This window comes from Mustelus asterias, chromosome 23, assembly GCF_964213995.1.
Source record: "Mustelus asterias chromosome 23, sMusAst1.hap1.1, whole genome shotgun sequence".
Classification (NCBI taxonomy): Eukaryota; Metazoa; Chordata; class Chondrichthyes; order Carcharhiniformes; family Triakidae; genus Mustelus; species Mustelus asterias.
The window spans coordinates 17,294,130-17,321,373 of NC_135823.1; the positions used below are offsets into that span (position 1 = coordinate 17,294,130).

The 27,244-nt window shown below is 40.7% G+C and overlaps 1 protein-coding gene across 1 annotated transcript in view; it reads right to left on the bottom strand.

The window, feature by feature from the left end:
* Nucleotides 1-2,843: 2,843 nt before the first annotated feature.
* Nucleotides 2,844-27,244, bottom strand: part of pigq (phosphatidylinositol glycan anchor biosynthesis, class Q) — a 37,381-nt gene continuing 12,980 nt past the window's right edge. Inside the window, exons 4-11 of the mRNA XM_078240053.1 lie at nucleotides 26,761-26,881; nucleotides 24,430-24,556; nucleotides 23,128-23,281; nucleotides 12,885-12,996; nucleotides 8,586-8,666; nucleotides 8,184-8,298; nucleotides 5,868-5,929; nucleotides 2,844-4,743 (exon numbers count right to left, since the gene is read on the bottom strand). Of these exons, the coding sequence (XP_078096179.1) occupies nucleotides 4,591-4,743; nucleotides 5,868-5,929; nucleotides 8,184-8,298; nucleotides 8,586-8,666; nucleotides 12,885-12,996; nucleotides 23,128-23,281; nucleotides 24,430-24,556; nucleotides 26,761-26,881 (925 nt within the window). The 3' untranslated portion in view covers nucleotides 2,844-4,590. The remainder of the gene's footprint in view (nucleotides 4,744-5,867; nucleotides 5,930-8,183; nucleotides 8,299-8,585; nucleotides 8,667-12,884; nucleotides 12,997-23,127; nucleotides 23,282-24,429; nucleotides 24,557-26,760; nucleotides 26,882-27,244) is intronic.

Below are 27,244 nucleotides of genomic sequence, written 5' to 3' on the forward strand. Positions count from 1 at the left end.
AATAAAAGCATATCTTCAGTATATCGGAATAGGAGACCACTTAATTCTCGAGCCAGTCCCACCTTTCATTGATATCAGACTGATCTGTGTACCAATTCTAAAAATCCATACCACGCTATAGGTTGATTGGCTATGCTAAATTTCCCCTTAGTGTCCCGGGGTATGTATGTTAAGAGGGCTTAGCGGGGTAAATATGTGGGGTTTCGGTGATAGGGCCTGGGTGGGATTGTTGTTGGTGCAGACCCGATGGGCCGAATGGCCTCCTTCTGCACTGTAGGGTTTCTATGATTTCTATAGTCAAGAAAGCCCACCAATACCTTTACTTTCGCAGGAGGCTAAGGAAATTCAGCATGTCCACTACGATTCTCACCAACCTTTACAGATGCACCATAGGCAGCATCCTCTCCAGTGTGATCACATCCTTCCTATAACAAAGCAACCATAACTGCATACAGTATTCCAGCTGTGGCCTCACCAAAGTTTTGCGCAGGTCCAACAAAACTTCCCTGCTCTTACAATCTATGTCACGACTGATAAAGGCAAGTGTCCTGTATGCCTTCTTAGCACAGTGCCACAATTGTTAGCACTGCTAACAGCGGTAGGGACCTGGGTTCAATTCCCAGATTGGGTTACTGTCCATGGTTAGGTGCATTGGCCATGTTAAATTCTCCCTTAGTGTACCCGAACAGGCGCCAGAGTGTGGCAACTAGGTGATTTTCACAGTAATTTTATTGCAGTGTTAACGTAAGCCAACTTGTGACTAATAAACTTTTAACTACCTTATTAACCTGTCCTGCCAGTTTCAGGGATCTGTACAAGAACCCCCAGATCTCTAAGCTCCCTAGTGGCCAGCGATTCATTGAGTACTCCCTTGTCTTGTTACTCCTTCTAAAGTGCATCACCTCTGTGTGTAGAAGTGTTTCCTAACTCTGCTCCCAGAAGATCTAGAATTATTTTTCAGTAGATTTAGGGAATGTCACCTAGTGAAAAAGAACAGCAAAAAACCCTGCAATTCTGGGCTTATACTTGCAGACAAAGGGAGGAGGAGGAGACCTATGTGCCTATCAGGGTTAAGCAAAAGGGAAGATTGGCAAGAAAGAGTTAACATTTTGAGTTGAGTAGAGCACCAGTTCTGAAGTCATATTCAATTGAAACATTGAATTGAATGTTTTCGATTGGGCGAGATTTTACAGCCTTGCTCAACCCAAGACTGGAAAATCCTGTCCAAGCTCAACGAACGTTTCCATTATCCACCCCTCACCCGCTCAGATTCCGTGGTGGTAGAATTCCGGCGATTAACTGTTTCTCTCTCCACAGATGCTCCGAGACCCCCTAGTATTTCCAGCACTTTGTTTCTGTTTCATATCTCCAGCATTCACAGTATTTTTGCTTTTCTTTTAACAAGGAAATTGAGAGACTAGCCTGTGATGTAATCAGGTCAAGACTCTTTTGCTTAACAACTCTGCTGCAGACGGAGACACAAAGGTTGCTCCTCTCTTCCCTCCACCTGCAAGTATAAGCTCTCAACAATTTGGGCCTGTAATTTAGTTATTCGGGAAAGACAGCCTGTTCTTCAAAGTTAAATGCGAGGACTAGCTTCAGTGCATCTGCAAATGCACTTCTTCCGTCGGGAAAAAAAATACAAAAGTCTGAGGTCACATACCAACTGACTCAAGAACAGCTTCTTCCCTGCTGCCATCAGACTTTTGAATGGACCTACCTCGCATTTTGATCTTTCTCTACACCCTAGCTATTACTGTAACACTACATTCTGCACTCTCTCCTTTCCTTCTCGATGAGCAGTATGCTTTGTCTGCATAGCGCACAAGAAACAATACTATTCACTGTATACTAATACATGTGATAATAAACCAAATCAAAAATGCAGGACTGCAGTGAAATCTGATGCAAAGTGTTGAATATATATTGTAGGGAGGCTGCAGTAGGGGCTGATTTTCTTTGGAGGACAAGCAAGTCTAATAATACAACAACATCTTCAAAGCAGTGCTGGTGCTGATTGAAAAGTTTCAGAAAGTTAAAGGCTCCTTTACACAATGTAGCTCCTCCTTCTATAATGAAAGATAGGATCTGGGAGACAAGTGAAAAGCAAGTAGCATGATATCAACATATAAAAACATAGGAAGATAGATACAAATAAAGTAACCATGGTAAAAGGTATAAAAATAGTACCAAGAATAAAAAATGTGGAGAGCAGAAAAAGGTGAATTATTTAACTCTACTTTAATATTCAAATCCATTTGCACTTTAAAAAAGTATTTCAATAAAACACTACAGATCAGTTTCAATTAAATTGAAGATAAAGGCAGTCACAAGCTATTCTTATGGTTAGACTGAAAAATATGCACTTGCAGCTGCACCCGTTGATCATGTATGTAAACTCAAGATACAAAGGCCAGAATTTACCCGCCGTTCATGCTGGTGGGATTCTCCGGTCCCGCTGCAGTGAACGGAGATTGGCTGAGCACCAAATTCTCCATCCTCACTTTCAGTGGCGGCAGGGTGCAAATGGCCAGAAAGTTCCAACTAAAATATTTAATGCCACAAATGAAATGAAACCACTTGATGGGCAAAGAACACAGCTCGAAATAAGTTTACAGTGTGAAAGGTGCACTGAAGTTCTCATGAATGTACAATGGAAAACTGGCTCAGCATCCAGATTGCATGCAAGAGTAGTTGGTTAGAGCTCTCTAAAATGGTAATCTTGGCACTGCGATAACCATGTTTGGTATTTAAATAATGAGTTTGTATTGACTCACTATTTTGGACTAATAAAAGTGTGAATGCAAATGTTTTGAAGAAAAAACATACAAATAACATCAGAACAGATTTTATTCACTTTATTAATCATTTTTCATACATTTGGCCTTCTACAAAAATCCTAGTTGCACAATTTCCAAAGAACAAAGTTGTGAGGAGAAGAAAGAGGAACTTTATTGATCACAGTCTGGAGTTGACGCTGGTCTTGCTGTGAGCTATGCCGATGATTCCCGGGAATCTCATGGGACCAGCATGTAGTAACCAGAAACCAGCATAAACGTTTGGAGCCTATGACAAGTGCCAATCTCGGACCATTATTTCCTCTTCAAGTCCCTCTTTACACATGAAAATTACAAAGTGCGAAACCACTGTACTATCCATGCAAATTTGGCACAGAATGCTAGAAAAAGGAAGCAATTGCAGAATTTTTCAAATTGTAATGCAACTTATTCTGATAGCATGAAGATGCATTCACAGATACAGAAAACATAGCGCTGGGCTCCGTGAGGGAAATAAAACAAAAAAGTTGCCATCAGACATTGTAAAAATGACTGATTCTAGTGATCAAAACTTGTGTGTAAATTTACAGTCATTCAGAACTGTTAAAATTCAGGAATTGAATGACTATTTTTGTGGAAGGGGAAGAAGGGGGAGAAGTGGGATTATGTTAATGAGTAGCTGAGGTTTAGCCAAATTGGAGTAAAAGATTCACAAAATTCAAGCGTACAATCTGTGCCAAAACCTGGCATCCTGCTGTACTTCTGCTGTTGTTGCAATGTATGTTTTTGGGAAGATCCTGGGGAATGTGACTTTTAGTATTATGATTTGTTGGACACCCTACAAGATCGAACGTGGATCTAGCTCTGTTTATAATATTTCAAAGGCCAGCCCACAAGTACAACCTGCAGGCAGATGGGTGAGAACTATGGATAGCCCCCATGGTTCTTCCTCTGTACAATGTATTCTAGAAGGAATAACATGGTAACAGTGTTGGACAAATACGCTCCTAAAATAGTGTTTTTAAAAATGACAGAAGCACAGTTTAGAGGCACGTGGAAAACTATACGGTCAATTATGGCAATGAATAAAATGCTAAATATTTAACTAGATTGTTCCATTACACAGAGGGTTCTGGACATTTGACAGAAAAGCTGGCGTTTCTCGTTTAGGTTTCTCTGCAATTGACAAAAATAGTATTTCTTCAATTTAGAGCTAATTGCATCAAGTTGACGAGGTATGAAAAAGATGCAAATGATCACTGAAAATGGGCATTCTATTACGAAACTACTATTAAAGTACCAATGTACAGGGAAGATATGACCAAATACAATTAGAAAATGCTTGCTGTTAAAGTATAAATAGTGATTTGTCTAAAAACAGTGCAATTATGTTTCCAGCTTACAGCAAATAGAAGTGCATCCTTCGAGAACTTGAAAACTGCACCCAATATATGGGGAAAAGTGCATTTGCTGTAATAAGAGAGGTAAAGTGTGAAATTTTATTTGAGACATGGATACTTCATATCTCAAAGGACACTTTAAGCTTTCTCAATTTTATTACTTAAAAAAAATTGGAGTATTACGTCAATCTACTGATACTTTTGCAGCATAATTTTGGCAATAGCAATAATCACTGATTTTAAAGTTATAACTTTTTTTGAAAAAATACATTATTTCAACATTTCACCATATTAAATCAGAGCAGCTCAAATCTATTCTAAAAGAAAAACTTTGCATCTTTTAAACAAACAGCAATGCAGACATAATACAGGAAATTAGACATGGACATATTCATCAAGACTGCTGCTTTTTCTCAGTCTTGTTTCTCAGTTTTGCGTTTCCAGGGATAAATCAGTTCCCCGAGGAACAGTTTCTGACACAGGGTTGTCCACGAATCCTTTGGATAACAGCTGTAGGTTGGCAGTCTGTAATGTCTGATTATCATCCCGTAGGTCAGGGGATTAATCTGTCATGAGAACAGCACTGATTAATGGAAAAAAAAAACCACTTTTCCATTTGGTTATTTTGAAAAGTCTATTTTTCTGACATTTAATATTCTCTCCCCAGTTTAAAGCTTTGGGGAAATGCAAAAATGCAAGTGTTGAGTGATAAAATCAAAAACTCCATCCAATAATTTCATATCCATTTCGGTATAAATGACAGCTTGATGTGAGTAAATAACACACAAAGAAGCTACCACTTCTTTTGTTCCTGAATTAACATACTTATCCAAAGTGGTTTCTTGATGACTAATGAGCTTTCAAGGTTTTAATGAACCAATTCGTGGATAACAGCACTGAAGGACACCCTAACCTACAATACTTGACATGTCTCGGAAGTTTTCATAACATGCACGGCAAAAAAAAAATTTAATATAATGAAATTTTTGAAGTGGTTCATAAAGGTAAAATTGACCACACTATTCAGAAAAGGGTGAGTCATGGTGCCTGCAGGTGTCAAGAAAGATGTACGTTTTGGGTAAAGAATTTGAAGGTGGCCGGGGCGGATGTTGGTAACAAGCCAGACAATTTTGGAATAAGCACTACGGATGACAAATATGCAGCTGAAGGTACATTTGAGGTAGAGGGCTCGAGATAAAGAATTACATGAATACTGAACTAAAACAGATTGCAGAGGCAGAGAAGACTAAGTCATGGAGGAATAAGGTGGTGAGGACAGCAATAATACACTGGAGGCTTTGTTCTGAGGGTAAAGCTGTGCAGAGGTGGGATTTAGTGTGGGTAGTGAAGCCTTTGATGCGTTGATATTGTGAAGAGCGAGGCTCAGGAGGAGCCCATTAAATAATCAAGTTTGGAGATGACAAAGGATAAGCATTTCAGCAGCAAATGGGAGTGAGGTGGGGGAAAAGGCAGAGATTGGAAGAATTGACCTTGGAGAAATCAGATTAGAAAATGTACAAAACAGATTATTCCTGTGTATATAAAATTCATGAAACTTTAATTTTAAAACAAACAAGTACTGTGGCCCTACTACAATCCTAAAAGGTTAAACCATCTGCCTTGTAGAAAACCAAATTAAGTTGTTCATTGTGGATAAAGTCAGTCACGATAAAATTACTGATACCCGTACCTGCATTAACAAGTGAAGAGGCTTGCCAGCAACCTTCTCAAAAACTTTAAACTTAACACCAACTGTGGATAAAGTAGAAAAAGATAAAACCGAGATCAACTTCTGAAATTCATATTTTCAATTCTAAATGATAAAAGGATACAGCAAGTATTTTGGTGTGGCACTAAGCTTTCTAGGAAAATTTAACTACTGCACAATTTCTTAGACAAATTATGAACAATATAACAAGCTCTGAGAAGGAAGAATCCATTGGATTTCATCAAATATCAATCCGGTTATCTGGCATGGTGGCACAGTGGTTAGCACTGCTGCCTTACAGCGCCAGGAACCCGGGTTCAAATCCGGGCTAGGGTGACTGTCTGTGTGGAGTTTGCACGTTCTCCCCGTCTCTGCGTGGATTTCCTCCGGTTTCCTCCCACAGCCCAAAAGACATGCTATTGGCCATGCTAAATTCTCCCTCAGGTGTACCCGAACAGGTGCCGGAGTGTGGCGACTAGGGGATTTTCACAGTAACTTCATTGCAGTGCGAATGTAAGCCAACTGTGACTAATAAAAACTTCAAAACACATTTAAAAAAATCAACATTTCAAAGTAGATTGGTCCAATGCGCTTGGTTGAACATGTGGATGGAGACTTTAACCACCCCCAGCAATAATACCAAACTTCAAAGAAATGACACCTGGGAGAGCTAAGCGTTAATCAAAATATCATGCATAGAAATTTAGAAATAGAAATTCATTTCCACAGAAAGATCAGAAAATGAATAGAGGTGTGTAAAATTCTGTTTATACAAGTACTAATGGAACAAAAATGGCAACTGCTGGAAAATGTCAGGATGACACTTTGTCAGCTCTGATCATCCAGACTCGAAACATTGGCTCTATTCTCTCTCCACAGATGCTGTCAGACCTGCTGAGATTTCCCAGCATTTGCTGTTTTTGTTTCGGGTTCCAGCATCTGCAGTAATTTGCTTTTATCAGAGTATTAATGGACTTGTGTTTACAACAATAGAGTTTTCCCGTTGTTCCTGCAAGCATCTAAAATGTGAAACCAAATGAACTAATAGCCCACATTTTGTAAATAATGATGGTGAAAGGAATAATCCTCACTGTTATCATGGATTACATCGGACAGCAACTACTGGAGCCCGCAGATGTGCAGTTAAATATAGAAATCTGGAAGTTGCTGTATGCCTTGCTTTTCTAGAAGCTACACTTGGCAATGAAATCATCTAAAGGTATGAAGTTGTTGTATTTCATTATTTATTTATTTAATGGGATGTGGACATCGCTGGCTAGGCAAGTATTTATTGTCCATCCCCAATTACTCTCGAGGTGGTGATGGTGGTGCCCCCCCCTCCCCCTCCTCTCTTGATCCGTTGCAGTCCATAATACACCCACAGCACTGTCAGAGTGGGAGCTCCTGGATTTTGACCAAGTGGCAGCGAAGGAAGGGTAACTGGTTCCAAGTCAAGATGGTGCGGGGCTGGGGAGGGAACTTGCAGGTGGTGGCATTCCTACTTGTGTACTAGTTATCCACTAAGTGGGTCAGAAAAATATAGGATTGGTGCATTCAGAAATAGATTAACAACGTGACACATCTAAATTATTGCTAAACAATGTCTAGCAGTGAAAATTTATTTTTCCAAATCTGCAGTCTCATTCGCTCAGAATGCATTCGCTCAGAATGTACGAAATTATACTATTTAAATATAAGGGGTTATCCCATTTAAAATGGAGATGAGGCAAATTTTTTTCACTCATAGGGTGAAGAGTCTTTGGAACCCTCTTCCTGTAAAAGGAGATGGAAGCAGATTATTTTTAAGGCAGAGGTGGACAGATTCTTGGTAAGCAATGGGGTGATAGATTTTTGGGGGTAGGTGGGATACAAGTTTGAGGTCACTATCAGATCAGCCATGATCTTATTAAATATGGAGCAGGCTCGAGGGGCTGAATGGACTCCTGCTCCTTGCTCAGAAAAACTGATTATTTTAGTTTTTACTTCTGTTTCTTTTATCTCTCAATGCCATTTTCTTTCCCTCTCTCCATTTGGCTTTTTGCATACGATTTTACAATAATTTTTTTCTAAATTTATATTCTTGGTTTAGACTCTACTTGCCCCACTGTTGCTTTCCTTACCCACACACATCACAGATCCCCTATACAGGGCATTGCGCTGAGAAAACTCTGTAAAGGCTGTGGAAATTTCATGGGACAGCTGAAAGTGCAATGAACGTGAGCACATTCCTTTATCACTAACTGCAAAATCTAGGCCATTGCTTCCCGGAAAACAAAACCATACTTATTCTGCGATTACCTGCAAGGATATAAGGTCGGCACAGTCTAAGTCCTAATGCATATAACGGGAGAGAGTTAATGAAGTCCACGAGCAAGTGAATGAAACCCTGCACGACAACCACCACCAATCTTAACTGTTGAAAAATCAAACAAAAAAAGTGTCGGTGGCAGACTATGAAATCCAAACAAAATACCGTAACACAAAATTCATCAATTCACATCACAATATGATTAAAACACATAACGCTACAAAAAAATTAATCTCTAATCATGCTCTAATACAGAAATATAGTGAAGCATAAACTACAGCAGCTTAAGAGATCCACTATGTAAAAACACAGAAGGCGATTTATCATAGATTATGTGCACTAATGATGTGCATCGCGGTCATGCTCGCTGAAGTACAACCAAAGCTCATTACCAGTGTAAATACAAGGTAGTAGAGTGCTGCAGTTGGCAAGAGGAAGAGGAGAATGGTGAACAGCAGTGTTCCAATAAACAGCTGGAAGCAAAAACAGAAGACGTGACTGTCATACAAAAGACCATTATTTAGCTTCAAAAACAAAAAAGTATTCACTATTAAACATTAGATAAGTTAATAAGTCTAACATAAGCAAATAGCGAGAACTGGTTATTGCAGTAGTTTACAGTTTCTATATTTAAGTTCTTTATAATACTAAACTTTCTGACAGAAAACAACAGATCATCTGAATGGGATAACTATGGAATGAGGACAGGTTACAATTTTTCTGTACTTAACATTATTTAGATCACATATGAAAGTTTTAGCTTCTTTCTGACAAAATCTGCAGTGCGTTTACAGTTAATGCTAAAATTACTGCTAATCTGAAAAATCAATGAATAACTGACAGTTGATTGTTAGGGAAAGTTTATGTCCTATATTTAGATAGTTGCAAACTTCTGAACTCGGTGCAGTGACTTACTTTTTCAGCTGTCATAGAAATCACAGAAACCCTACAGTGCAGAAAGAGGCCATTCGGCCCATCGAGTCTGCACCGACCACAATCCCACCCAGACCCTACCCCCATATCCCCACATATTTACCCACTAATCCCTCTAACCTACGCATCTCAGGACACTAAGGGGCAATTTTAGCATGGCCAATCAACCTAACCTGCACATCTTTGGACTGTGGGAGGAAACTGGAGCACCCGGAGGAAACCCAATGTCAATGTATTAAAAACCCATTGAAGAGATAGAGAATTCAGTAAAATCAAACAACAACAAACTAACCAAAGAAAGACATAGGCATCAGTGTCAGTGACAAAGACATTAGCTCAACATTGATGGTTGGGAAGATACTGGAACCTTTACTTAAAAGGTGCATTAGTGAATCACCCAGAAACTGAGAAAATAATAAAGAATGAATTTTAAGGGGAGGTCACTTTGCTCAACATTCCCAATTCTTTGAAGTAGCCAAAAGACTAAATCGGGATAATGTACTGGATAGAATTCATAGAATCCCTACAATGCAGGAGGCCACCCATTTGGCCCATCGAATCTGCACCGACCACAACCCAAGCCCTATTCCAGTAACCCCACACATTTATCCTGCAAATCCCCCTGACACAAGGGTCAATTTAGCATAGCTGATCCGCCTAACCTGCACATCTTTGGAGAGTGAGAGGAAACTGGAGCGCCCGGAGGAAAACCACGCAGACATGGGGAGAACGTGCAGACTCCACACAGGCAGTGACCCGAGGCCAGAATTAAACTGGATCCCTGGTGCTGTGAGGCAGCAGTGCTAACCGCTGTGCCGCCCTACAATACAATATATATCGATATATTGATGAAAATACATGAACATATGTCTTTGATATGATACGGCAGATTTGTGGCTAACTTCAAAACATGTGGAGTCACCGGCCAGGTAGCAGACTGAGAATCACAGAGACTAACGGTAGTTCTGCAGACATGGGGTAGGCAAGAAGTGGTATTCCATAGGCATCAGCGTCAGGACCAATATATCTAATTGACATTTTTTTAAAAAAAAGAGTGCACAGATGATTTGTTTAAGTGATTGACCCTTTAAATCTTTTTGTGCGGCAGCGCACACTTGGTAACTTAAAAGAGGCTGACTTGTGCAGGAATTTATGTTGTTGTGCAACCGCATGATATACAGCTTAGAGGAAGCACTGGTTGGGCCTATTTCTATAAACAATTTGGAAACTGGAAGCACTATATCGAAATTTGCACATGGCACCAAATTGAGGAGCATAGTTAACATGGAAGATTGTGAGAGAATGTAAGAACATATTGATAAACCTGGAGAATGGACATGCAAATTAAATTGAATATAGATAAGTGCGAGGTGGTACATTTTGGTAGGAGGATTGCGGAGGCCATTTACTCCATGGAAAATCAGAGAATAAATGGGGTAGAGGTGCAAAGAGATCCAGGGGACGGCATGGTGGCACATTGGTTAGCACTGCTGTCTCACAGCTTCAGGGACCCAGGTTCAAATCCTGGCTTGGGTCTGTGTGTGTAGAGCCTGCACGTTCTCCCTGTGTCTGCGTGGGTTACCTCCAGGTGCTCCGGTTTCCTCCCACACTCCAAAGATGTGCGGTTAGGTGGATTGGCCATGCTAAATTGCCCCTTAGTGGCAGGGGGACTAGTTATGATAAATGCATGGGGTTACGGGGATAGTGCCTGGGTGGGATTGTGGTCGGTGCAGACTGGATGGGCTGAATGGCCTCCCTCTGCACTGTAGGGATTCTATGTGGGTAGATTTGCAGACCTTAAAATAGCAACACAGGTGAACAAAGGTATAAAAAATGAAAAACAAACAAAACATCAGGGCCCATTCTCAGAAGAATAGAATTTAAAAGCAGAGAAGTCATGTTAAACCATATAAAACCTTTGTTTGATTGCAGAATGCTGTACACAGTCTGGACTCTGTCATTACCCAGCACTCAATGGGAGTGGGGGCATAAAAGGATGGAGTTTGACCACACCCTTAAATTGTAGGCAAATTAGATACCTTAGTTCAAAAATCAGCAACTAACCATTTCACTGGAAAAAAAAGTTTCACCCCATTAATTTTATCAGACGTGTGCAGCATCAAAAGGTCAACATCTCTGCCTCCTGTCCTGCCAAACTGAGGTCAAGACTAGATTAATTATCTCTCTAGTCCAGTCATACACATGACTAGTTTGTTGCCCAGCATACGGACCTGTGCAGTTTTCATTATCCACAGGGAGAATTTATATTCTAGTTGTGCAGCAACTCATCCCACAGGTATGCAGACAAGATATCTGTAAAATACACTGCTCACCTGATGCATGGAAAACCTAATGATTGGAAAGCACCAAAACATACAGGTCTCCATCTTATAAGCTCAGTTCATCCTACTCGCAGTGTCTCACTTCAGACCCATATCCTCTATTTGACTGCATCTGCTTATACTGCTGCCTAACTCGTTGTGAAGTTAGTGTTTGTAAAATTATTAAAAAATTATAAATACTTGCAAAAATCTCAAGTTGCAAAATTGTCTGTTTAAAAGGTGGTTTAATTTTTTTACTGTACAAAAGAGCAGCATGTGCAAAAATCCAGTACAGGCTGAAACAGTGCATCAGGCAAAAACAACAGGATTGCTTCGGTAACAGGCTTTAGACATTTGAATCAGAACATGTTTTTGAATTTTAACCAATCAATTTAAAATAGGCATTTGAATCACAGCAGCCTATCAAATTTGAATTTTATGTTTTGATAATCTGTAAACCAATCCTAGTATGCAAATTTTGGTATGTTATAGGGGGTATAAAACCACTCCCAGCTCCAGAAAACAGCCAGAAAGACAGCCACTGCCTCTGCCAGCAGCTACTGCCACAGTTTACAGCTCTCTCAGAGAGGGAGAGAGAGACAGACAGACAGACAGAAAGCAACTTTCTGCCAGTGTAACAGCCACATTTATGTCTTAAGTGAAAGCCTCATTTCATCTCAGAAGAACAGACCAACGGAGCACAGGAGAAGTCAACAACGGAGAAAGAACATTCCAGAAGGCGACAAACCTGACTGCATTTTGAGTGTGACTAAAAATTCTATCTTCTTTTTGTTAATAAGTGGGAATTATAATTATCTAAACAGCATTCCATTAGATTAGTGTTTTATTCCATTTGTCAATAGTTTAGTTAACCTGTTCACTGTTAATTAGATAAAATGAAGTGTTACTTGGTTCTTTTAAAGAGAGTGTCTCAGGTAGTTATTTTGATTTAACCACTAAAAATTGCTGTAGGCAGATCGTACTATTTCTCACATACTCTTTAAATGGATTACGAAAGGGAGGTACTTCTCTTTGAGTGGTTGAGTATTAGTTCTCTGAGAGATCACCCTCCCCTTCATAATATTATGCATAATCATCTATGTGCACAACACTTATTTCCACATATTCATGAATGCTTCTATGCATTCCATGAATGAAATGCACTTTAATATACTTAAGGCCTGTACCCAATATCTTCTCTAAGCTGTGTACGTGCACAACTGTAAAGTTACCGTGCAAGTCCGTCAAAAACTGTCCTCTTTAAGATGTCATGCCAAACATGCATAGCTGCACAAAAAGATCTAAAGATTCTGTGCACTGCAATAAACAAGCCATAAACTTAGAAAGATTAATGGTTGTACAATAAATAATCTAATAGATACATCAACCTTGCAGTGTCCCGGTCAGTCGAGGATGATAGCAAAACAAAAACTCCACCTGATCTAAGTCATATGAGCAGGAGTCAACGCGTTGTCTCAGAACATTCCACTTCTTTCCTCTGAACAATCGCCAAAGAGATGATAGGCCATAAATCATCAAACAATAGAGTCTATATAACAAGAAATGCATTAAAATAGTGTCTTATAAATAACACACTTCACAATATCAAGTAAATATCTTCATGGAATGCAAGTGCTTTTCAAAAATCAATTTACCAACTCAAAACTTTGCCATTTATGCATCAAATATCCACAGTTTTTACACAATACATTTACTGTGGACACTGTCATGGGAAGGAAACACCTGTCTTATGAGTTCTATTCAAAGCTTTTAAATATTTAGCTTCTCTTTCGATGGACTAATAGGTTGCAAGATTAAAGAAATGAGCTGGAATGTGCCAGTTTGCAGGGAGGCCTGTTATTCTCTTCTACATTCGTTCTACCTTCTCCGTTTCATTATGTTCCCATGATTTTGCCTTTGAGGTTCAAATGGTTCTTTCCTGCGCAGCATGTTTCCCCCCTTGAATCAGTTCCAATAAAAGCATGCTGACTTGAAACTTAACTCTGTTCCTCTCCCCACAGGTGCTGCCTGACTTGCTGAGTGTTTCTATCAGTACTTGTTTTTATTTCTCATTTTCTTTTAAAAAGTCCAAAGATGTGCAGGTTAAGCTACAGGGATAGGGCCTGGGTGGGATTGCTGTCGGTGCAGGCTCGATGGGCCAAATGGCCTCCTTCTGCACTGTAGGGATTCTATGATTCTTTTAGCTCTTGCACTTTATTTTAAATCCTCAAAATCTCCATGAGTTTTTGCTTTCTGGCTTTATTCATATATAGGAACAGGGTTAAGCAATCTAGTCCCTCGATGAGATCATGCCATCTAGTCGTAGACTTCCAAATCAGTGGAAACAGTTTCTATCTACGCGATTTAATTCATTGTGAAAACATAAAAGTGACCCCTTAAGCTTAAAAGTGACCCCTTAAGCTTTTAAATCACAGGGAATACAACCCTAGTTTCCTCGTAAATTTAGTCTTGGAATCCAGGTATCATTCTGATAAACTTGTGCTGCACCCCCTCCAAGACCTTCTCATGCATCCTTCTTAAGGTATGTTGCCCAAAACCGCTCAGTTACTCCAGGTATGATCCAACTGGTTTATTCTTCTCAATGTTGTCGGTTCTAACATGGACAACTCAATTCTTCCTATCCCACTCCAATATCCTTTCAAGATGTTCCTGGCACCAGACAGACAACATGCTATGTGAAACTCTCAAACCTGTTTACAAAGAATGCTACCTGACCCATAATTATTGAATCCCCGACAACCACATTGTGTCTCCATGTCCTCCCGCAGTAAATTGCTAATGGTCAGTCTATCTGTCTGTCTGACAATCTTTATCCTCACCCTCACAGCTAACAAGTACATTTTGCCTGTTGGACAGCATCATCAGTTTCTGCAGATCCTCACTTGGGTTCCCCTTATACTATCAGTCACACCAATCCCCATTCTGAACCTGCACTTCTCTACAAGGCGTGACTGAAGTCTGGAGCAAACTATTCACTTATTGCTTCCCTTCCTTTACATGAAGGAGAGTCTCCAGCTCCATCTAGCTCAACAACTTTGAAGAGGAGACATCTACAACAGATGCGTTTACTCTGGTTAGTCGCGCTGTCAACACATTTCCACGTACAGATTTCTGATCTACAAGGAAGTCAAGGGCGAAGCAGGCACACATACAAGTGGAGTTAAGGCCATAATTAGATCAACCATGATCTTATTAATGAAAGAGCAGGCTCGAGGGGCCGAATGGCTTCCTACTGCTCCTATTTCTTATAGCCGCCTCTTCATATTTTAATCCAGATTATTTATACAGTTTTAGTTTATTGTAACTTTTTCTCTTTTCTACACACTAACTTGCACTAACCATTAAATTACTGGACTTTTAAAAAAATACTTACAGCCTCAAAGTTCCATGAACCACTACAAGTACTGGAGGCAAGAATTTTCTCCTCTGCATTGAATTCCTTCTTGCATCAATCTCAACATGCACACTCTGTGCCAAACATCACAACAGTTGTTGCTACTTCCACCTAAAACACTATTATACTAACTGTTAAGTTTGTTAAAAATAGATTAAGTGACCAATTTAGCGAATTCCAAACTCATTAACATTCCCCTTACAGACATAGGGTTCTAAGTCAGCTGTTAATATTGTCCTTTGCTTGTAAAGGTTTCAAGAGCTGATCAAGACCCGAGTGTAGAAGTCTAAACATTACTCTATTACATGGCCTTTATAACTGTTAAGACATCTGCAAAACAGAACAATTAGATTCTTTCAAACAGTGGCGGACAGAAACTATGACATTTTAATTTATAATATTTTCTAAATCTTTATAATGAGGTTTATTGTGTCAGCTGTGTGCCTATACTCTGCCTCCTCATTTCAGATGTGCTTCAACTGCACAAGACCTGGGCAGGGGAGGAATTTGGTGAATTGGATCCACAAAATAGTAAAATGTAGAGTGAAGCCTGCACAGAAAGGAGGTGGGAGTTTCAGACAGAGGACAAAATGACAACACACACACACAAACACGAAGCAAAAAAAGAGAAGCAGAGAGGGAGAGCACAAGACAGAGAATGAGTGAATGGGAAAACAACCAAAGGTTGATTGTTGCAAAAATTTTATTTTTGAAAAACACATTCACAAGCAATGCCAAATGAAAATCAATAATAAAACATTATGACCAATTTTCACTGCACACTCTGAAAGCTGAAGTGATGAACATACTGGCTTGTAGCCTGCTGCACACCAAGAGTGGGAGGTGATCAAGTGCCCATATGTTTCATATAGCACACCTCATTAAGAAATGCAAATTGGGATATATAGTGTCATTGGGCAAAGTGTCGCCACACACAATCTTCCCATTGGAGAGCAACACAATCAGTGATCCTTAAGGTGGTCACTACAGACTGCTCAGAGGCTCAGAAAAGAAGCCATCAATTAATTTCCGGAGTGCCAGGGGGTGCATATATATTCCTCATAGCCACCCCCAAAAATCTTCTGCTTGTTGATGGTCCTTTTGTGCTCCCCACCTCACCTCCATAATTTCTTCCCCACTTCTTTACTGCAAAATTCTGATTGAGTGGATCTTCTTCCTTCTTGATCAGTGAACTAATGATTCAGTACCTACAGTTTGCCAATTACACATAAATGAGGCCCAACCATTAAAATGGATGGCCATCTCAGGGAGGACATCTTACAGTGGCATAGTGGTTAGCACTGTTGCCTCACTGCGCCGGGGACCCAGGTTCAATTCTGGCCTCAGGTCACTGTCTGTGTGGAGTTTGCACATTCTCCCCATGTCTGCGTGGGTTTCCTCCAGATGCTCCGGTTTCCTCCCACACTCCAAAGATGTACAGGTTGGGTGCATTGGCCATGATAAATGCCCCTTAGTGTCAGAGGGATTAGCAGGATAAATATGTGGGGCTACGGGAATAGTGCCTGGGTGAGATTGTGGTCGGTGCAGACTCAATCGGCCAAATGGCCTCCTTCTGTACTGTAGGGATTCAATGATTCTATGACATCAGGCTGACACTCTATCCATCAACTGTCTGATGTTTGTGCAAATTTAGAATTGGCCCCAATGTTTTATTTGGGGCAAACAAATTATTGTAGCTATTAAAGATTTTGTGCAATTCTTCAGCATGCAATAGGATGGGTTTGTCAAGCTAAAATTGTCAATTTTGCAGGTATATGATTGGAATATTGCCCCTCACCCATTTTAAGCAAAAATAGTTGGATTTGATGATGCTTGGGAACAACAAATTCTATGAAGAACTAACACAGAAAGGAGGCGGGAACTAAATACATTTTTCCTAGTTTTGCTTGTAAAGTTTAAAGTTAAAGTTTATTTATTAGTGTCACAAATAGGCTTACATTAACATTGCAATGAAGTTACTGTGAAAATCCCCCAGTCGCCACACTCCGGCACCTGTTCAGGTACACTGACGGAGAATTTAGCATGGCCAATGCACCTAACCAGCACGTCTTTCGGACTGTGGGAGGAAACCAGAGCACCCGGAGAAAACCCACACGGGGAGAATGTGCAAACTCCGCACAGACTGTGACCCAAGCCGGAATTGAACCCGGGTCCCTGGAGCAGTGAGGCAGCAGTGCTAGCCACTGTGCCACCATGCCGTCCTTACACAAGTACACAAAGTGGGAGAAAGTATTTGCACTGATCACTATTCATACTTCTAATACAGCCACAGTGGAGGCAGACCGCAGTCACAAGCTGGATCAAGAAGAAAGAATAAAGAAAAGTACAGCACAGGAACAGCCCTTCGGCCCTCCAAGCCTGTGCGATCATGATGCTCCAGCTAAACTAAAGAAAAAACCTTCTGCCCTTACTCAGTCCGTATCCCTCTATTCATGTACCCATCCAGATGCCTCTTAAATGTTGCTAATGTACCTGCTTCCACCACCTCCTCTGGCAGCACGTTCCAGGCACCCACCACTCTGTGTGAAAAACCTCCCTCACACATCTCCCTTAAACTTTCCCCCTCTCGCCTTGAACCTGTGCCCCCTTGTAATTGACACTTCCACCCTGGGAAAAAGACTGACTATCCACCCTATGTAGACCTCTATCAGCCAAGGTTTTATATAGCTGCAATATGATTTCCCAACTCTTGTACTCAATACCCCGGCTGATGAAGGCAAGCATGCCATATGCTTTCTTAATCACCTTGGCCATCTGTGTTGCCACTTTTAGGGAACTGTGAGCCTGCATGTCCAGATCTTTCAGTATGTTAATGTTCCTAAGGGTTCTGCCATTTACAGTATAATTCACACCTAAATTAGATCCTCCAAAAATGCTTCACCTCACATTTGCCTGGATTAAACTCCATCTAACGTTTCTGTGTCCAAGTCTCCAATCTATCAATATCCTGTGTTATGGCCTCTGAAAAATTCCTGCACTATTAGCAACTCTACCAATCTTTGTGTCACCCGCAAACTTACTAATCAGACCCCCCCACATTTTCCTCCAGATCATTCATATAGGGGTTCCAGCACTGATCCCTGCAGAACACCACTAACTACAAATCTCCATTCTGAAAAACCCTTCCATTGCTACTCTCTGTCTCCTATGACCAAGACAGTTCTGTATCCATCTAGCCAGCCCAGTTCTTAGTCTATCAATCTTCCTGAAATTTTATACTTTTAAAATAAAATGGAAAGCTGCAATGATGAAAGAAATTGTCCATGTCTATACTTGCTTACTTAAGTTGTGTAGGATGACAGCCTAGGAGTTAATCTTTTTCGGAACTAAAAAAAGTTTTTCAGTCCTTGATGATTGTTCAGGATTAACAGATGTTTCATTCTGTTACAGTACATCGCCACAGTTAGTTACACTAAGTATTTCATTAGCTGTAAAGTGCTTTGAGATGTCTGGCGATCATGAAAAATGCTATATAAATGCAAGTCTTTTTTGTTATGTCTCCCTTTAATTGTATTATCTAAAAATCAGGTAATATAACTTTTCTCAAAGATAGCAAAACATAGAAAAATTTAACCAAACCAAAGAGTTTTTACTGTTTAGAAGAAAACCCCCAAAACAAATTGTTTTGAAAAACTAGATTTTCTGTCTGTACTGCTGACACTAACCCTATTCATTTTCAATAAGGTATCGTCAGTGTTACAAATTTAAGCCAAACATGCATTAAAGCACAATGGAAGGAAATGGTCAGAAAAAGCCAAATCTTAGTACACTATTCACCAAGTTAAACGTTGTGACATTTACACATCCTCAATATTCACACCCACTGCAATTCCTTCAGCAAGAACAGCATGGGAAAACTGAATATAAAGTGACAAACAGCACTTTAATATTCAACACACATCAAGTTAATAACATTGCAACAGCTGACAAACAGGGCCATTCTATGATGAATATGTTTTCTTCTTGGAAACAGTGACTGAAGAGTACCTTTGTTTAAGATATAAAAATGTTAATTATTAGTACACACTGGGTGAAACCCTGCACAAACAACAATTGCCTTTTGCTCTCCAGACCAGGCCTCCCAGGTCAGGCTAAAGAAAGGCAACGATTGCTTTCAAAAGAAATGTTAATAAGGAAATCATAGATAGCAATATTGTATAAAGCACGATGGCTGATTGTATCACCAATTTGTGGCTGCAATTACAAAAAGCCACATTGTACAAACTACAAGTGCTGCATTTGCAACATCCTTACATGCGTGAACAAACTGGGTTGGTGATGTCGGTACTATTTCATAACATGATACCGAAGCAATGCAATAGATAATCAGGCATACAACAATATCTTTAACATCCGTATTTTCAATATTCACAGAAGAAATTCCCAATTTTATAACTCTGCTTGATAGGAACTAGGTAGGTCGACAGGGGAGGGGTTGGTGGAAGTTGAAATGAGGCCAATAACTTACCGGCACTGATCCCACTGCCTTTCCATCCTGTCCCAATGTTAACCTGCTCTTCTGAGAAGGCAGATGGAACACCTACAGGAATTAAGCAGGGTCTTGCCTGCTTAATTCCTGTAGGTAGGGGAGGTGATGGCCTTGTGGTATTTTCGCTAGACTACTAATCCAGAAACTCAGCTAACGTTCTGGGGCTCCGGGTTCAAATCCCACACATTAGATGGTGGAATTAAGCTTAATTATTTGTGTCACAAGTAAGCTTAAATTAACACTGCTAAATTCCCTAGTTGCCACACTCCGGCACCTCGGGCACACTGAGGAAGAATTTAGCATGGCCAATGCACCTTACCGGCACATCTTTCGGACTGCGGGAGGAAACCGGAGCAAACCCATGCAGCCACGGGGAGAACGTGCAAACTCCACACAGACAGTGACCCAAGCCGGGAATCAAACCCGGGTCCCTGGTGCTGTGAGGCAGCAGCAGTGCTAACTGCTGTGTTGAATTTGAATTCAACAAAAAAATCTGGAATTAAGAATCTACTGATGATCATGAAACTATTGTCAATTGTTGGAAAAACCTATCTTGTTCATTAATGCCCTTTAGGGAAGAAAATCTGCCGTCCTTACCTGGTCCGGCCTACATGTGACTCCAGAACCACAACAATGTGGTTGACTCTCAACTGCTCTTCAAGGGCAACAAGGGACGGGCAATAAATGCTGGCCATGCCAGCAATGCCCGTGTCCCACGAATGAATAAAAATAACTTAGTAGATTGAATCAGACAGTGGCAATAACACAATCAGCAACTTAAGGCAGAGGAGTGAATAGATGAGCAGTTTCTTCCGAACTGCCGGGATCTGTTATGGTGGGCCGGACAGGGCAAGCCAACAGAAGAGTGTGAAAGATATTATTTTAGGTTTTCTTGTGGGCCTGCAGGGGCAAGAGTACTCTTCCAGGTCTGGCAAGGATGCCTTGGGCAATCTTTTCATCAGGCTCTCCACCAGTACCCCTAATTTTGGACAGGACTGTGTCCACCCCGCCCTCCCCCATCGGGCCCATCCTGAAACAGTGGATCTGCCGGGAGTTAGAGAGGATTTATTCAAGCGAGGCCTCGATTGCCTCAAACTCCTGGGTGTGCCACCCACTTTGGAGCTCGCACACACCATTCCCACCCCCTCCACCTTCAAAATTGAGGCCAGCATAGCAAGAACATTTTTAGTTACGATCTTACAGGCATCAATGTGGTATCTCCCAGTGAGATGCTGCCAGCCAAAAGTAGCAATCTAACCAACAGTAACATTTCAAAACCAATTTTGCTTCCTAAAACATTCACTAGAAACAAATGAAAAAAAACAATCAATCATTGTGTTGCTAGCTGAGGATTATGACACTGTTGGTATTTTTACCATTGTTTTCATGGCAATATTGAGGACACTCATTCATCATTGGAAAGTTCATCAGATAACTATACAAATAGAAGTTGTTACATGATTCTTATGCTGTGACCCAGACCGTAAATCCAGACTTTCTTCACAATCCTTTTGTTGCTCTCCGTTAGTCATGTATAAAAAAACAACAAAAGTTACAGGAAGCACGATGAATATAGATTAGACGTCAGAGGCTGATTCATTTTAAATTTTGCTTCCTGCTGGAGGGGAGCATGATCGGCACCAGGTCAGATACATAGCACAGAATCATAGAAGCCTACAGTGCAGAAGGAGGCCATCCAGCTCATTGAGTCTGCACTGACCACAATCCCACCCAGGCCCAATTCTCAAAGCCCCATGCATTTACCGTAGCTAGTCCCCCTGACACTAAGGGACAATTTAGTATGGCCAATTCACCTAACCCGCACATCTTTGGACTGGAACTGGAAAGTAATTCAAGCAGTATACTGTAACACGGTGGCGCAGTGGTCAGCACTGCTGCCTCACAGCGCCAGGGACCAAGGTTTGATTCCGGCCTCGGGTCACTGTCTGTGTGGAGTTTGCACGTTCTCCCCGTGTCTGTGTGGGTTTCCTCTGGGTGCTCCGGTTTCTTCCCACAGTTCAAAAAGGTGCTGGTTAGGTGTGTGCGTGTGATCGAGCATCTTTTGGCAGCTCCTGCAGCCAAACAGATGCCAGATGTCATGCTTTGCACTCCTCTGGACCCCACCAGCAAGGCTGAGAGGGGTTTCTGACCCTTGTGCAAACCAGAACGCCCATATATATATAAAGCTGCAACATGACTTGCCAATTTTAGCACATGATTATTGGAAAATATGTAAATTATTTTTTAAAAATAGCCTTTCATAAAATTTGGTTTTGGGGCATGAGCAATACTAGCAAGGCCACTTTATTTCCTATCCCTGGTTAGCCTGATGTAGTGGTAGAAGCAGCAGAATCAGGCCTTTCCTTGTGACGAAGGCACTCCTGAAATGGTGTTACACAGGGAATCTCAGAGTACTGGCACAGTGATGAAACCTGCTGGTGGGAGAATGTAAAAGTCTACCCCAGATGTTGGAAAGGTTGGAGTGGCAGGAACACCAGTCAAGTGATCTGCCCTGCCCTCAATGATGTTGAGCTTTAAGGTGTTATGCCAATTCTTACTTGAACCTTATAGACGATGCAAAGATTTCAAGAGGTCAATAGGTAAATGATTCATTGCTGAATACACACATTTGCTATTATCAGGTGTGACACTAGTCACTGGAGTGATTTCCAATAATTCAGTTATTACGGAATAAAAACAAAACTTTTTGACAATGTTCTCTGCTTGAGGGGAAAAATGTACATGAAACAAACTGTGCTCACTGCAACAATTCACACTGCTTGTCATTTGTACCAACAAAGCTGTTATAAGGGCTTTTAAAATCTTAATTAATAATCAGAATAGAATTCCTACAGTCCAGAAGGAGCCTGCACTGACAACAATCCCACCCAGGGCCTATCCCCATAGCCCACGTATTTACACTGTTAATCCCCGACACTAGGCGCCAATTTAGAATGGCCAATCAACCTAACCCGCACATCTTTGGAGTGTGGGAGTTTCCCGGAGGAAACCCTTGCAGACACGGGGAGAACGTGCAAACTCCACACAGGCAGTCACCGAGGACGGAATTAAATCTGGATCCTTGGCGCTGTGAGGCAGCAGTGTTAACCACTGTGCCACCCCATTGTTCTGAACATTAAAAAAATATATGGCACCTTTCATGAGTGCAGGATACCTCAAAATGTTTTCCAACCAATATGGTTGAAGTATAACTATTGTACTGATGAAAACTGACAGCCAATTTGTGCAAGATCCTACAGATTGTAACATCATAAAGACTAAATAATCTGTTTATTAAATGTTGGTTGAGGGATTAATATTGATCAGGGCACAGGGAAATCTCCCACGCTCATCAAAACAGTGCCATGAGATCTTTTACACTCACCACAGAGGTTTTATGGGACAGAGGTTTTATGGGCCTCAGTTTTAACATTTTATCCAAAAGATGGCACCCCCAACAGTGCAGCACACCCTCAGTACTTCACTGGAAAATCAGTCTGGATTTTACGCTCAATTGAACCCATGATCTTCTGACTTCTACCAATTGAGTCATATATAGCCATCCTCTGGATACAGACATCGCAAGTCTATTGATTCTTGTACTCAACAAGACCTGCCTTGTAAGAGGCAAGCAATCGTCTCTGAGCTCACCAAAATACAATCATTTACTCAGTTCAAATTTTCTGGTCCTTAACTTCAATTGTTTTATTACTAGCCAGTAATCTTTTGCAAGTCCTTGGTTAAAAATAACTTACCTGGCCCCATATACATAAAAGCAGTAGATGTGAAAAGTCAGCAGAGCAATGATGTCTGAAACAATGGATAAGGCAACTGTCAGGCCGAGACATGCTGATAGGCCAACGTACCACAGGATCATCTCAATAAATGGAGACATCAGATGGATATAACCTATGAAATAAATACACACTGAACTGCTGTCGCCACACTGTTACAAGATGCTTTGGCAAAAGTTCTAAACAAACATCATTTTACAAACAACCAATCACCGGGCAGCGATTGTGACCCAGAATTTCATTAGCATCAAAACTTATCCTCGAATCACTTTCCATAGCCATTATTGTGATTTGATATTTTGCTGTTATGCAACTATAATTGCCATTTATCACATTCTTCCCAGGAATTACTAGGGAGAAATTCTGTGGCCTCTGCATATTTTCCAGCAGCAATGGTTCTCCGTAGGGAGACAAAAATGGAGGAGAATCAAGTTAATAATAAAATGTTTGCTTCCTTTTGAGCTCACCAAAGGCAAACTAAACATCTCCTCCAGTCTCTGAATAGCCTCTCCAGTCTTCCTGACATGGTAAGGAATTGCCCTATGACAATTCAAGAGTAATTTTAACCTCAAATTACAACAAATAAAGAATGCCATATGTAAACCTCACGAACAATGACAGTGACATTGCAGCTGGTATTGTGATCTCTGATACCAACTTTGCTTTCAACTTACTGCAGCATCGGTAAGTTTGCTATCTCAAATCCAACAGTGCCTTGGACTTGTGTCTTTTGATAGAAGAGTTAGTTTTATTACCATAAAGATGGGGCATAATAGTCTGATTATTTTTAGCTAGAACTAAAATTGCCAATAGCTAAAATGAGGTGTGGGAAGAAAAAGAGCAAATTTATGTAGGAAAACACTCAGTAACTAAAACAAAAATTATTCTGTGCCGCTATACACGAGTTTCAAAGGGCTTGGTCAAAGGAGATAGTATTACTTTAGAACCTTAAAGCATTAAAAAGAATGAATTTCAAATTATATCAGAGAGATGGTAATAAAATGCTTTGACAAAATGCTGCTGCCACAGGTGCTGCTGAGCGTTTCCCAACATTTTTGTCTTTTGTTACAGAGTTTTTGTTTTTTGCTCAAGAGAAAGCGAATTCTGTTAGCTTTATAACCGTGAAAATCTAAACCATCTTTGTCTTCAGAGAACATAAGAACAAACCAGCACATCCTGAACCACTTACTTTTAAAGTGTATGTGTACTGTTGTGTAGACAAGGTGATGCTTTCAGGAGGTGCAGGAACATAGAATTACTTACTTATCCAAAGGTGGATGTGATAAAGGAAGAAACGCCCCAGCACTTCATCAAGCGCTTTGTTCATTTTTAAACCAGCAGGAGCTCCCATCAGCCACTCCAGCAGTTCCTGTAACTCCTTGGCAACATGCTGGTATAAAAATATATATGTTAAATCATAGAATCATCTAATCATACAGTGCAGGAGGCCGCCATTTGGCCTATCGAGTCTGCACTGACCACAATGCCGCTCAGACCCTATCCCCATAATTCCCATGTATTTACCCTAGCTAGTTCCCCTGACACCAAGGGGCAATTTAGCATGGCCAATTAACCTAACTTGCACATCTTTGGAGAGTGGGAGGAAATAGGAGCACCCACAGGAAACCCATGCAGACACGGGGAGAACGTGCAAACTCCACACAGGCAGTGACCTGAGGCTGGAACTGAACCTGGGTCCCTGGCACTGTGAGGCAGCAGTGCTAACCACAGTGCCACCATGCAGTCTTATGTGCACAGAACTTTGGCATGTAAAATACTCAACAGGCTTAGATTTCACACTGCATGCAGCCCATCAAGTGAATAACGTCAAGCACTTATTGTCAATGTTTTTACTTTTAGACAGGCAGTAAAGATTCAGCCATGCTCTTTTCGCATTAAATATTAACTGATTGGCTAGTAGTCCACTGCCAGAAGCTGATGCACTGCTGTTATTTACGCTACTTTATTGATATTGTCTGAGACTATTAACTGTACTGTAGTTGTAATACAATTTAGTTTCAATCCACTACTATTAGATGTTAAATCATAAATTTAATAGTCTTCACAAAATGTATATCTGATGTTTATGTCCAATTTAATGTCTTCTTCCATGTGTATCATCTCTCCCAGTTGTCCTTCACTGCTGTATACCATCTGAGTAAGTGTGCAGGCAGCCGATGGGCAACTCTACTGCTAAAATTTCTCTTACTTTAGTCATATAGCTAAAACTGGACACTTGTATGAACAACTAACATCATCGAAGGATATTCTGCACTCTAATGGTGAGTCAAAGCTGCTCTCCTCTAAATTCAGCTTAAAGGATGAACTCAAACCACAGGATGACTCCTATGTTGTAGTCATGAACTGAGCTGCCATTTCCCCTTACAAGTTGAAGTTTATTTATTAAGGTCACAAGTAGGCTTACATTAACATTGCAATGAAGTTACTGCGAAAATCCCCTAGTTGCCACTCTAGGACATTAGGGAACCAGATCGGTGTTGGCAACAATCGACAATGGTTTCATGGTCATCATTAGACTCTTAATTCTAGATTTTGTTTTTATTGAATCCAAATTTCACCATCAGCCATGGTGAGATTTGAACCTGGGTGCTCAGAGTGTTACTCTGGGTCTCTGGATTACTGTTCGAGTGATAATATCACTGTGCGATCTCCTCCCTAAAATGTTCTAAAGAAAATGGGGGAAAGGCAGGGTCAGAATATTGAATTTGATGATCAGCCATGATGAAAATGAATGGCAAAGCAGGCTGGAAGGGCTGAATGGCCTAGCCGTGCTTCTCGTTCCTATGTTAAAACAGATATCCATAAGTACATTGCCCAAGAGGCCACTATTTACATCTGATCTTTGACAGTGAATGCCTACAGATTACTTGGCCATAAAAAGGGGTTGATATTATTGTCAAATCTAACCCTATCCACGTCTAGGTTTTTCAGCAGAGGTTGTTGGGATAGCAATCTGGAGTAACACTGCTTTCTTAGATAGTTCATGAATCATCCTCTATGCAGCTGGAAGTCAATTAACCCAGGAGGCTGAGGGGAGACCTGATAGAGGTCTACAAAATTATGAGTGGCACAGACAGGGTGGATAGTCAGAGGCTTTTTCCCAGGGTGGAAGTGTTAATTACAAGGGGGCACAGATTCAAGGTGAGAGGGGGAACGGTTGAGAGAGATGTGTGGGGTAAGAGCTGGAACGAGCTGCCAGAGGAGGTGGTGGAAGCAGGCACATTAGCAACATTTAAGAGGCATCTGGATGGATACATGAATAGGGAGGAAATAGAGGGATACGGACCGAGTAAGGGTAGAAGGATTTTAAGTTTAGTCAGAGTATCATGATTGGCACAGGTTTGGAGGGCCGAAGGGCCTGTTCCTGTGCTGTACTTTTCTTTGTTCAAAGATCAGAGATTAAACCTAAACCCTTCCTGTTCGGCCCAGTCACTTACCGATAACCATGCTAAGTTATTAGACATCACTCAGAAAAAGTTTACAAATTAAAATCTGTATAAGAATGCAAAAGTGGCAAAGTTTCTCTCAGCAGTTCACATTTTTCAAACCAATAACATGTACAAAATTTCTTACATCAGCGACTGGAAGGAGGGCATCCGCTAACTGGCCAATGCGGTTCTTCTGATAAAGCCAAGAGATGAGCAACAATCCAAGACCCACATCAATTAGGAATGAAACAAAGAGGTTGGCTTTTCTAGGAGAAAATATAAAATGTTTTCCAGCATTTAGAACATGCTGTCTTATCAAATACAAGATGGAGGGGTTCAATGACTAGTTGAGGATATAATGCCAAATAATGATGCTGCCAGAATCTTGAAATCGCTCTGAGCTTGTTTGGAGACCATAAAATAGTTCCTCAGTCCACTCAAAATACTCGAAGAACAAAAAAACCCACAAATGCCAAAGTTGTTGATAAACACATGGTTAAAATTAAATAGCTTAGTACCCCACATACATATGATTTTGCCTCCAATTTCTTTGCTTTATAAAAACTTTTCATGGATATGGGCTTCGCTGGCAATGCCAGCATTTGTTACCCATCCTTAATTAAACGAGT